Raw genomic sequence first — 11,135 nt, 5'->3', positions numbered from 1 at the left:
GAAGGAATGTTAAGATCCAGAGGAGCGGGGAGTGTTGTGAGATGCTGTCCTCTGGTGGTGTCCTCTTGAACTCCCAGCAACTGTGGTCCCCTTTCCCGTGAGAACACAAGGTTGGGCACACTGGGTTTTCATCATGGAAGTGAGGAGGGGCTTGTGAGGTCCTGCACCCCCACCGGCCCTGCAAGGATTTATAAGGAGTTAAGGTTGCTGAGGGAGAGATCTTTTTTGAGGGTTTTTTTTTTTTTTTTCTTTTTTTTAAATAGGATCTTACCCCAAACTGGGAATTGAACCTAGGGTTTTGTGCACGCTAGGTGTCAAGCTGGGCATTGCTAGGTATCAAGCAGGGCATGATGGTGCACACCTTTAACCCCAGCACTCCCCATGCAGAGGCAGGCGGATCTCTGATGAGTTTGAGGCCAGCCTGGGCTACATAGTGAGCTCCAGGTCAACCAATGAAAGAGTCTTAAACAAACAAACAAACAAACAAACAAACAAACTCAAACTCAAACTCTGTATTCATGTATTTATTCCACAGTCAAGTAAATCATAACTTAAAGTCATAGCATTCTTACAGGAGAATTTCTGGCACAGCTGTCTAAAGAGCAGCCCTGACAGGCGTTCTCTTTCCCATGATGGAACAAACAGACGACATTTCACTAAGGAGCTGGGCGAGGCAAAGAACCCTTTGAAACCAACTGCCCGACAAACAAAGACAGATTGCAATAATTTCTGCTAACATTTCGCTGCAAGGTGGGAAAGCCCAGGAGGCTAATCAAACCCTTCATTTCACATGCCCGACCTCTCTAGCTCGTCTTCCTCAGTCACACCTAAACCCAGACAGGCTTCTGTATTCCTGCTTCGACAGAGCCCTGAGCCCTGAGCACAGACTGCCATTAATGAGGCCGCGAGCAACTTTCATCCAGAACCTCCAGGGAAATCAGGAGCACAAACATGGTTCAGTGTCATTTCCTCAAACAATAGTTTTAACTGTCAAATGAGTTCTGACATCTGACAGGCCATCTGCATTTCATAAACAACCAAAAGGCTTGTGTTCTTATCTTTTCCTTTGAGTGCAAAAATGTTAGTAGACCATCCAAGTGGAAAAACAAAACAAAACAGAGCTGAAAATTCAAAGGGTTTGTGCCACGAAGTTCACCAGTCCTCCACTTATTCATTTGTTTTTGGGCTGCGCAGCCATGTAGAGGGCAATCAGGCAGTAGATGGTCCCTCCCACAGTCAGCGCCATGGTGGTCCGGTAAAGCATTTGGTCAGGAAGGCCTCGCTTGAGGTGGATGGGCACACCGTCAGCCTTCTGCAAAGCAAGGGTTGACAATGAGCTGGCTGGTGAGACAAGATTTCACAACAGACTGAAGAATACACTCCACCACGCACTCCTCCATAAAGGCGATGTACAGCTTCTACAGCCTTTACCGTATTCCTCTGCCCAGAGCAGGGCCCTGGGGAGTTTTGAAGAGCAACGACATCCGGCAGCTGAACAGCTCAGGCACATTCTCTGAGCATGTCTGCATTCAGCTGGCCCTGGTCACGGGGCGCACAGTCCGAACAGGTCAGTTAGTGACGCTCCAGTCCATTTGTAACCAGCGGGCCTTCCTTCCATCATCTGCTAAAGCTCTCGCTTGAAATCCAATTCTGGAGGATATTTAATTCATGCTTTGTACAGACTCCCATAGCCTCTTACATCTTACTCATCAGATTTAAAGGACTTACTCTGAGCAACATGAAAGTGGACCTGAACCTGAACATACTTTTGGGGGAAGCTGTGGTGGGCTCCGCCACTCCCTGGCACGAGAGTCAGGTGACTCGGTTCTTGTTATCTCTAAGTAGATTAGTCTTATTGAAGTGTCAATTCTGGTTCTCTCTGTTGATGTCCTACCTAAGAGGGCTTCCACTTACACCAACAGCGCAGTGACCTCTATACCAAGCAAGCCAAACACGGAAGAAAAATGGCTGCACTGAGCTGGCAAGACGGCCCAGCAGCTATGAGCCCTTGCTGCTCTCTGGTCAGTTCCTACAACCACCCGCAACTCCAGCTCCAGGGGATTCCAGTCTCTTCTGGCCTCTGCACGCACATGACACACACACACACACACCATACATAAGTAGGACCACACTACACGAGCAACCTGAGTTGCTCTATGAGTTAATAGATCAACCGAAAACCAAGAGTTCTAGTTAAAGATAAAGGAGACTGGGTAGACAGCAACACTAACGAAAACTCGGGTTTCAGAAGCTCCCACCCCAACACACACATCTCCGCATCCCAGCTCTCTGCTTGGGTCTTCACTCACCTGGAAGAATTTCTGCAGCTCTGGAACTCTGTTCTTCCCCGCATAATCGTATGCTGTGGGACTGGAGGTCAGTTTAGTCGGTGTGGCAAAGATGATAGGTGGTGCTTCAGTGGAAACCAAGGGCTTTAACCCCTGCAGGCAAGCAAAGGACAGCAGCAAGCCATGAGCATGTCTGCGAGCCGAGCTATTTCCGGAGACAGGCTGGCTGGGACTAACTATGTAAGGGAAGGAGCAGGGTCTCATCACTTGCATTACGAGGCCTTTGGGTGGTTCTCGACCCTCAGAGAAAACACCCTATCTCCTTTCCCAAGCCAACTGTCAAGAACTCTACCCGTGAGATGGGAAGGACAAGAAAGGCCCAATGTGAGCTTCAAGAAGTACTGTGTCTACAAGGACCTTGACGTCCCCTCTTCTCATCCATATGGACTAATGTACTAACCCAGAGAGCAAAGTCAGTAAAGGTCTGAGCTCACTCTCCAGCTCCAGAGAACCAGGCTGACCTCTGGTGTGCACTCTCTCTCTCTCTCAGCTCTCTCTCTCTCTCTCTCTCTCTCTCTCTCTCTCTCTCTCTCTCTCTCTCTCTCTCTCTCACACACACACACACACACACACACACACACACACACACACACACACGACTTCATTAATGGCGGTACAGAATAGAGAGCTGTAGCAATAAAAGCAGACTGCTGGCTGTTTACAGCAGGGTGTAAGAGGGTGCCAGTTGAGGAGGACAGCTTTCTTTTTAGAGTTAAGCAGTTATTCTAAAACGTACTGTGCGGGCTGGAGAGAAGGCTCAGCACGCACTGCTCTTGCAGAGGACACAAGTTCAGTTCCTAGCACCCAATGCGGGGTGGCTCACAATCACCAGGGGACTGACAGCTCTTGTGTCTACAGGCACCCAAACACAGGCGTACAGACCCCACAGAGACATACAGTTAGAAACAATAAAAATAAATCTTTTTGCTTGTTTTGGGGGACAGGGTGGCCTGAAATTTGCTGTATAAACCAAGCTGGCCTCAAACATTGCCTTATAGAGATCCACCTGCCTCTGCCTCCCAAGAGGTGGAACTAGAGCACGCGCCACAATTCCTGAGCGCTGGGAGAAAAAGCTGCCTTTTTGGGGTGGTGTTGGGTTTTTCACAGGGCTTTGCCTTGGCTGTCCTGGAACTCTCCATATAAGATCAGCTTGGTCTCGGCCTCCCTGTGATTAAAGGCGTGTGCCACCAACTTTTTGTTTATTTTTTTTCAAAGAACCATATCAAAGCGCCTGCTTAACATGCACAGTCCCAGAATGTTAAAACAAACAAAACAAAACCCCAAACAAACCAAAACCAAAGGGAACTCTCTCTCTCTCTCTCTCTCTCTCTCTCTCTAATCTGAAGGAGGCATAAAGCTGCAAAGCAACATAGACAGTCCTCCCAAAAAAGCACTGAATACTGAAGCTGAAGAGTTCCGAGCCAGTAAAATGGTCCCTTTAAATTCTAACTAGGAAAACAAAGTTTATGTTGGATAGGAGCTTCCAGCCTCTCCAATCACTGGAGTTCTTACTTCTCAAAGAAATGTGTCTATAACTGACAGGCTCTAAAGAGATGACATTTAAAAACTGACAGGCTCTAAAGAGATGACATTTACAACATCAATGCAGAGAGGGGAGGACGAGGATGAATTAGAAACATATATTTACATAAACGTTCATGCTGCCCCCACCAAACAGGCATTAATCCTAACCCTGACCAAACAAACGAAGGGACTGAAGAAGGACAGTCAGTTGGTCTGTACAGGAAGGACTGAAGAAGGACAGTTGTCAGTTGGTCTGGTACAGGAACAGCCTGTCTAGAGTAATGCATTCACTCATTCAGCAGGCACGGCCATTACTTACGCTACACCAGACATGCACAAGAATATCAGCTACCTCAACAGTTTGAAATAATTCCATAGATTCATTATAAAAATTCAGAACACAGATTGTTAAAGCTGCCTCCTATCTCAGTGTCTTATCCCCTCCATTCTTATGAACTGTGCATTCTCCCCAATGAGGCTCGGCCGTTGTCACCACACCATCTATTAATGCATGGGCTGGCCCTCGGGTAAAAGAACGGGTAGGACAGTGCTACACCTCCCTGTCATCGCAATAACCACCCAACATCGCTAAAGCAGTCAGCAGCCCCGGTGATTCCAGGCAGGGGCAGCTGGCAGTCCTGGGCTTCTGGGAAACCGGCTAGACCAGGAGGTGGCTTTGTATGCATGTACACCTGTGCACCACGTCACTGCCAGCAGAGGAAACCAGAACAGGGCAACTGTTCTGGTTTCCTGCAACTGGAGTTTCAGGCGCTGAGGACGAACCTGGCCCTGAAAGATCAGCGAGTGCGCTCAGCTGTCCAGATCTTGGAATTACTGTCTCTCAGGCATGTGTTGCCAATCCTTTGGGCTTTCCCTTCAGAGTCTTCTCAGTATCTGACCAACGATCTACTCCAGCTCTCACAGAAAGAAAGCAGGTTTATTAAGTACAGTGTGAGCAGTACTGGGTTTGGCGGTGCTGCCGAACTGCCTGTCCAGCTCAAAAACAAAAACAAAAAAAACCCAGGCTTTATTTTTAAATTACGCATACAGTATGTGTGAATTGTGAATAGGGGGAAGGGGTGGTACATCTGTGTATCTGTGGATGCAGGCCCAGAAGACAGCATCGCATCCCTTGAAGCTGGAGCAACAGGCAGTTGTAAGCCAATGGACTTGGGTACTGACAACCCCACTAGGCCCTGGAAGAGCAGGGTGTGCTATTTAATGGAACAGCCACCTCTCCAACTTCCAGCTGAACGGTTTAAAGACAAAGGAAACCTGATTTTCCTCCTAGAAGAAAAGCTGACAGGCTAAGCATTTTCTTCTACCTTTTAGGTCTAAGGAAGGTGGAAACAGAAATTTATCTCTTTTCAAAAAATGTGTTTAGCCTGGCGGTGTGGCGCACGCTTTATCCAGCACTTGGAGGCGAGGCAGGCAGATCTTGTGAGTTCGAGGCCGGGCTACCATGAGTCCAGAAAGCAAACTACAGAGAAACCCTGTCAAAAAAAAAAAAAAATGTTTAGTCTGGCAGTGATGGCGCACGCCTTTAGTCCCAGCACTGAGGAGGCAGAGACGGATCTCTGTGAGTTCGAGGCCATCCTGGTCTACAGAGCGAGTTCCAGGATAGGCTCCAAAGCTACACAAAAAAAAAAAAAAAAAATCTATGCTTTTAATGGGGGCCTGGGGAGAAGGCTCAGTTGTTAAGGGCACTTGTTCTTGCTGAGGACCAGTATGGAGGCTCACAACCATCCTTCACTCCAGTTCTAGGGGATCCAGGGCCTTCTTCTGACTTCTGTGGACACTAGACATGCATGTGAGGTACATACATCCATGCAGGTAAAACACTCCCACACATGAAATAAACAAAAGACAGTTTTCAATTGTTAGAAACCTGTCCATCTGCTCCTCTGACTGGAGACTAGACTAAATCTTCAGTGGCTCAGATAATTTCTAACTGAAGCTGGACATCTTGACCAGGTCCCTTTGCCACCTCACGCTCCAAATGTCTCAACTTCACTATCAACCCGCTCAGGAGCTCCCGGTCTCTATGGAGAACAGCACCACCCTCCCATTCCCATGTCACCTCGAATACTCCTTCCTCATCACAGGATGCCACTCATCAATAAGAGGACATACTCTACGCCAACTTTCTGCATCTTATCTCCTACTAATTTCTTATACCACAGGCCCTTCACGACTCACCTCCACAGGCAAACTTACTTACTCAATAACCCTCCTCCGGCCCTCTCTTCCCTTATTTCCCTACACCTAGACTATCACACTAGTACCTTAACTAGAATTGCTGGGTCATAGAGTAAAATGATATTTCCCCTTTTAAGAAACTACCTATGCTAGCTAATTTTATGCCAACTGCACACAAGCGACAATCATCAGGGAAGTGGACTCTCAAGAAAATGCCCCCAGCAGATTGACTTGTGGGTGCCACTTCTGGGCTGGTGTTCCTCAATGCTGTAAGGAAGCAGACTGAGCAAGCCCTGAGGAACGAGTAACCTAGAAAGCAGTGTTCTCAACCTGCAGGCCACAACCCCTTACAGGGGTCACCTAAGACCATCTGAAAACACAGATATTTACATTACGATTCATAACAGTAGCAAAATTACAGTTAAGGTAGCAACAAAAATAACTTTACGGTTGGGGGTCAGCACAGCATGAGACACTGTATTAAAGGGTCACAGCGTCAGGAAGGTTGAGAATCACTGATCTATGGCTCTGCTTTAGTTCCTGCTCTGACCTCACTCAGTAATGGAGTGTAACCGGAGACTTTTCAGACAAAATAAACCCTTTCCTCCCCAAGTTGCTTTTGGTCATTGTTGTTTGTTTGTTTGTTTTTGTTTTTCAAGACAGGGTCTCTCTGTGTAGTTTTGGAGCCTGTCCTGGATCTCACTCTGTAGACCAGGCTGGCCTCGAACTCAGAGATCCACCTGGCTCTGCCTCCCAAATGCTGGGATTAAGGGCATGCGCCACCACTGCCCGGCCTTGGTCATGGTTTTTATCACAGCAATAAACATGATAACTAAAACACTGCCAAACTGCATTCCAAAGTGGCCGCAGCATTTTAAATCCTCTCCAGCAATGCTTCTGGCTTCCCTGTATCTGCATTTCTACAGGCTGTTGTCTGTCTTTCTGCCTACAGGCATTCTGGGAGACATGAACTGGTACCTCACTGCAGTTCTGATTTGCGGTTCCCTAATGACTAGTAATGTAAAGTACCTTTTCACGTGCCTTAATTTATTTGTGGAATATATCACAAAAAAGAAAGATGGATGCTTTTTAATCAGCCACTATAAAATACTTCCCCAACAATTAGTTGCCATCAAGTTGACTTACAAGTCTCTATTATTGTTATAGAAGTAGCATTTCCATATTTGGTTATTGAATGCATGCTACTTATTCACTTTACATAACACTGAATGGCCCAAACATTTTCATTTTACAGTGCACTGTGTCCAAGAAAGGAAGACAAAAATACTACTAATTATCGGAATCAGAGCACCAAGTTGGGGGAGGGAGCTTGGGAGGGGGAGTCCTGCAAATGCTACAGCGATGCAAGTGAGGCAGGAAGGAAAGTCTGTTCAACACAGCTTAGCCGGTGTTGGTTCAGACTTCTAGAGTCTGACCCCAAGCAGTTAATTTTTGACATATTTAAGCACAGAACAACTTTGGAAAAAAAGTTTCCTCATGACAACGATCATAACAAAGCTTAAGGCATGACTACATCTTTGCAAAGTACATGTCTTTTGCAAAGTACCCTTGACCTCTACCATAAGAATGGGTTCTACTGACTGACAGAGTTCTCAGGAAGGAAGGGTCTGGAATAATCATAAGAGGAGATTCTTTTGCAAAGTACACGGGACCTCTTTCATAAGAATGGGTTCTACTGACTGAGAAATAATGCTCAGAAGCCTGGGATAAGCATAATAGCTTAGGGGATTCAGGTGAAGCCTGCCCCTACAGATAGCACAGATCACCAGGTTATTAAATACACCCATTCCCAGCTTTCTGGGCAGAAAAGGGTGTAAATCCCTTTCACTGAAGAGAAACGCCTGCCAGGTTAATGTTCCTGGTTTCCCTAGTGCTATCTGTGGTCATGAGCCCTACAGTCACTCCGAAGCTATTAATTCATACAATGCCCACCCCAAACTGCTTCTTTCAACGTAGCCTAAGAAAACTTTAAGTGAGCTGGAGATGTAGCTCAGTGGAAAAACACTTGTCTAGCATATATGAAGTCTTGGGTTCAATCACCAGAACTAGAAAATAGAAGCTTTAAGTAACTTAGAAATTCTAATACTAGGGTGAAATCTAATTCAAGGGATGCCAAAAATCCGAAAGTCCTGTCTATATCAAGAGCTCCTTTAGGTAATTCCTGCTCTGGATGTCACTTTATTTCAATGCCACTTAGTCCATTTTTTACTTTCTCCTTGAAGCACTAGGTTATGCTACAACTCCATTAGAGGCCTATCTACAGGACTAGATGTGGCAGAAATGATGCGGCAGTTAAGAGCACTGGCTGCTCTTGGAGAGGACCCAAGTTCAATTCCCAGTACCCACGTAGTTGCTCACAATTGTCTCTAACTCTGGTTCCAAAGGATTTGGAACCTCTTCTGGTTTCTGGAGGCTCCAGGCAATCACATGGAACACAGACTTACGTGTAGACAAAACACCCACACACATGAAAAATAAAATATCTTAAAAAGCGTATCTACAACCACAAGAGAAACTGTGACATAAGATGAAACACTCATGTCACACGAAGGAACCTTAAAAGCACATTTAAATAAGCCTTACACAGGAGAGCATATGCTGTGGGGTTCACAGAGGGTTCAAATAGGCAAAACTATACTGATAAACGCCAAAATGGGAAGGCAGACAGGGATTTTTTTTTTTTTTTTTTTTTTTTTTTTTTTTTGGTTTTTCAAGACAGGGTTTCTCTGTGTAGCTTTGCGCCTTTCCTGGAACTCGCTTTGGAGACCAGGCTGGCCTCGAACTCACAGAGATCCACCTGGCTCTGCCTCCCAAGTGCCGGATTAAAGGCGTGCGCCACCACCGCCCGGCTAGACAGGGATTTTTAATAGGGAGCAAGCATGTGAGACCTTCCTAAGGGTGATATAATTAATGATCTGCATACTAATAAAGAGGGGGTTATATGGCATCTGCATGCCAAAACTTCCCTAACTGTAACATATGATCTATGCACCAAAAATACACTACAGGAGATACAAAGAAACTAGAACTTCCCTACATCTTCTGCACAAAAAAAATCGAGCAACATACTGGCAATTCTTTCCTTACAACTCGTCCCACTGGGTTTTTAGTGACACCACACTAGCTCCCTTTCTAGCCTGGACCGTTCTTTGAACAAATTCTCCTCATTTCCCTTCACATATCTGTTACAGAACGCCAGTCTCTCTCTTCCTTATGTACTTCCTGAATGAGCTCCCCATCAGCAAAGAGTCTACTACCAACCACGGGCTGAAAACAGCCAGGTCTATTAAACCTGGTCTGTTAAACATATTCATAAACTCAGCTGCTGCCAGATACAACATATCATCAAAAGGCGAATATCTAAAACCTCTTAGGACTTCTCCTCCTCGTCCTCCCTAAAAACAAATTCAGCCTTTCTTGACCTCCTTTCTCCTGAAAGCTTATCTAATCTTGGATTGAAATCATACTTAAATACTCTCCCCTCAAACAAGATGTAGTGTCCCACAGTGGGAGAAAAGAGGCAGTAATAACACACGGAGTGTCTTTTACAGCCCATACGGGTCACTTACTATTCTAGTCAAGGTTTTCCAGGCTTCGTGTTCCACCAAGCTTTCTCACTCACACTACTCTGAGCAATGATTCAGATTCAGCAGAATATATAGCATGTATCCCGCACCATCTGCCAAAAAAAGCTGCTCTCTTGATACATACGGCATTTAACCCAAATTAATGCTGCCCTTAATCAGAACGGGCTCACGGCAAAAAGCAACAGTCAAGGTCACAAAATTAAGGCTGCTAGATTCAGTACCAACCCAGTGTGAACAGAGCTCTAAAGGACCACCTTTTCACAACACTGAGTGAGGCTGGACACGGCAACACCACCACCGGTAGGCTCTAAGCAGAACCTGAATGTCAGTTCGCCCAATGGTCACCGTCTGCTACGTTATAATTAACGGAAGTGTAAACCTCGCTGCGTGAGACTGCCCAGGCTTTCCCTTGTAATCCGCCTTGTAAGCAAGCGTCTCAATCCCGCCCTCCCCACCCTTCCATTTGGTAGTCGGGTGAAGCTGCCTTCTGGGCTGTGAGAGGGGTAACGACAGGAAGTCAGTCACAAAGGCCACCTCAACAAGAGCGAGCTGAAACCCGAACTCCAGCCAGTCACGTTCTGTGCACACTATGCACCGACTTCCGCGGGAAATCCATCTGAAGCAGGCAGCCACCCTAGGGGTCACCTTGACCCCCTCAGGGTATCCAGACCGAACTTCTGTGCCATGCACACCTAGCCTAGGGGGCACCACACACAGAAACCTCGGCGACTGCTACAAGGCAGTGTGGCGAGGCACCCGGAGACACTGGGAACCGAACCGATCGGGCGGCTGAAGCCTCTCCCGGCTCGGACCCCGCGACTGCCTGCCTCGGGCCGCCGTTGTCCCGCCAGAGGCGGCGCGGCACAACTCGTACCTGCGGACTATAGGCTTCCGAAGCCCAAGCTCCAGCCAACTTCTGCGTGAAGCCGCTAAACTTGTAGTACATGGTGCCTGCGCCCGGCTTCACACAGCCGCTGCTGTGCGACCGCCCTAGAGAAGGACCCCGCTTCCCCTTTGGTCCGCCCAAAGCTCGGCGCAGGGACCCCGATCCAGGATGTGGACTGTCCAGAGAGCGCCTGACTAAAAACATGCTCCCTTAAACCATGACAAAGGAACAAAACGCGTTCTCAAGACGGTGAAACGGAAACATACTCTAAAAGAACACGGAAAGAGGCCGTGTTGAGGCTTTTCGAAAACGCAGGCGTCTCTCTGCCGCGCATTTAGAGGCGGGCAGTACCAAGACACCTTGATACATGCGCAAGTCTCCTGTGCACCAAGCCGGCCGCTGAGAGCGCCACAGTGGGACAGGGCGGGCTCTGGGGCGGGGCCTGGTATTGGGGCGGGGCCTGCATTGGGGCGGGGTCTGACGCTGGGGCGGGGTCTGCATTGGGGCGGGGTCTGGATCCTGGGTCCAGGTCCCGCTCCAATTGAGGGCTATTGAGTATCTGTTGAAGGG

General features: G+C 47.4%; 1 protein-coding gene across 1 annotated transcript; it reads right to left on the bottom strand.

Annotated features, from left to right (window-relative positions):
* Positions 1 to 508: 508 nt before the first annotated feature.
* Positions 509 to 10,697, bottom strand: LOC114708910 (cytochrome c oxidase subunit 7A-related protein, mitochondrial). The gene is made up of 3 exons (XM_028892476.2): positions 10,554 to 10,697; positions 2,310 to 2,441; positions 509 to 1,312 (listed from the first exon to the last, which is right to left on the bottom strand). Exons 1-3 carry the CDS (start codon positions 10,623 to 10,625, stop codon positions 1,172 to 1,174), a joined length of 345 nt encoding a protein of 114 aa, XP_028748309.1. The 5' UTR covers positions 10,626 to 10,697; the 3' UTR covers positions 509 to 1,171.
* Between the last annotated feature and the right edge of the window lie 438 nt (positions 10,698 to 11,135).

Source organism: Peromyscus leucopus, chromosome 22 (genome assembly GCF_004664715.2).
Source record: "Peromyscus leucopus breed LL Stock chromosome 22, UCI_PerLeu_2.1, whole genome shotgun sequence".
In the NCBI taxonomy this organism is placed as follows: domain Eukaryota; kingdom Metazoa; phylum Chordata; class Mammalia; order Rodentia; family Cricetidae; genus Peromyscus; species Peromyscus leucopus.
The sequence above is the reverse complement of the archived record's forward strand: the minus strand, read 5'-3'. Positions and strand labels throughout refer to the sequence as shown.

Coding starts and splice junctions, on each gene's coding strand:
- LOC114708910 (XM_028892476.2), bottom strand. CDS start 10,625: ATGTACTACAAGTTTAGCGGCTTCACGCAGAAGTTGGCTGGAGCTTGG. Junction 2,442..10,553: donor CGGAAGCCTATAGTCCGCAG/GTACGAGTTGTG, acceptor GCTTGCCTGCAG/GGGTTAAAGCCCTTGGTTTC. Junction 1,313..2,309: donor AGCTGCAGAAATTCTTCCAG/GTGAGTGAAGAC, acceptor CTTGCTTTGCAG/AAGGCTGACGGTGTGCCCAT.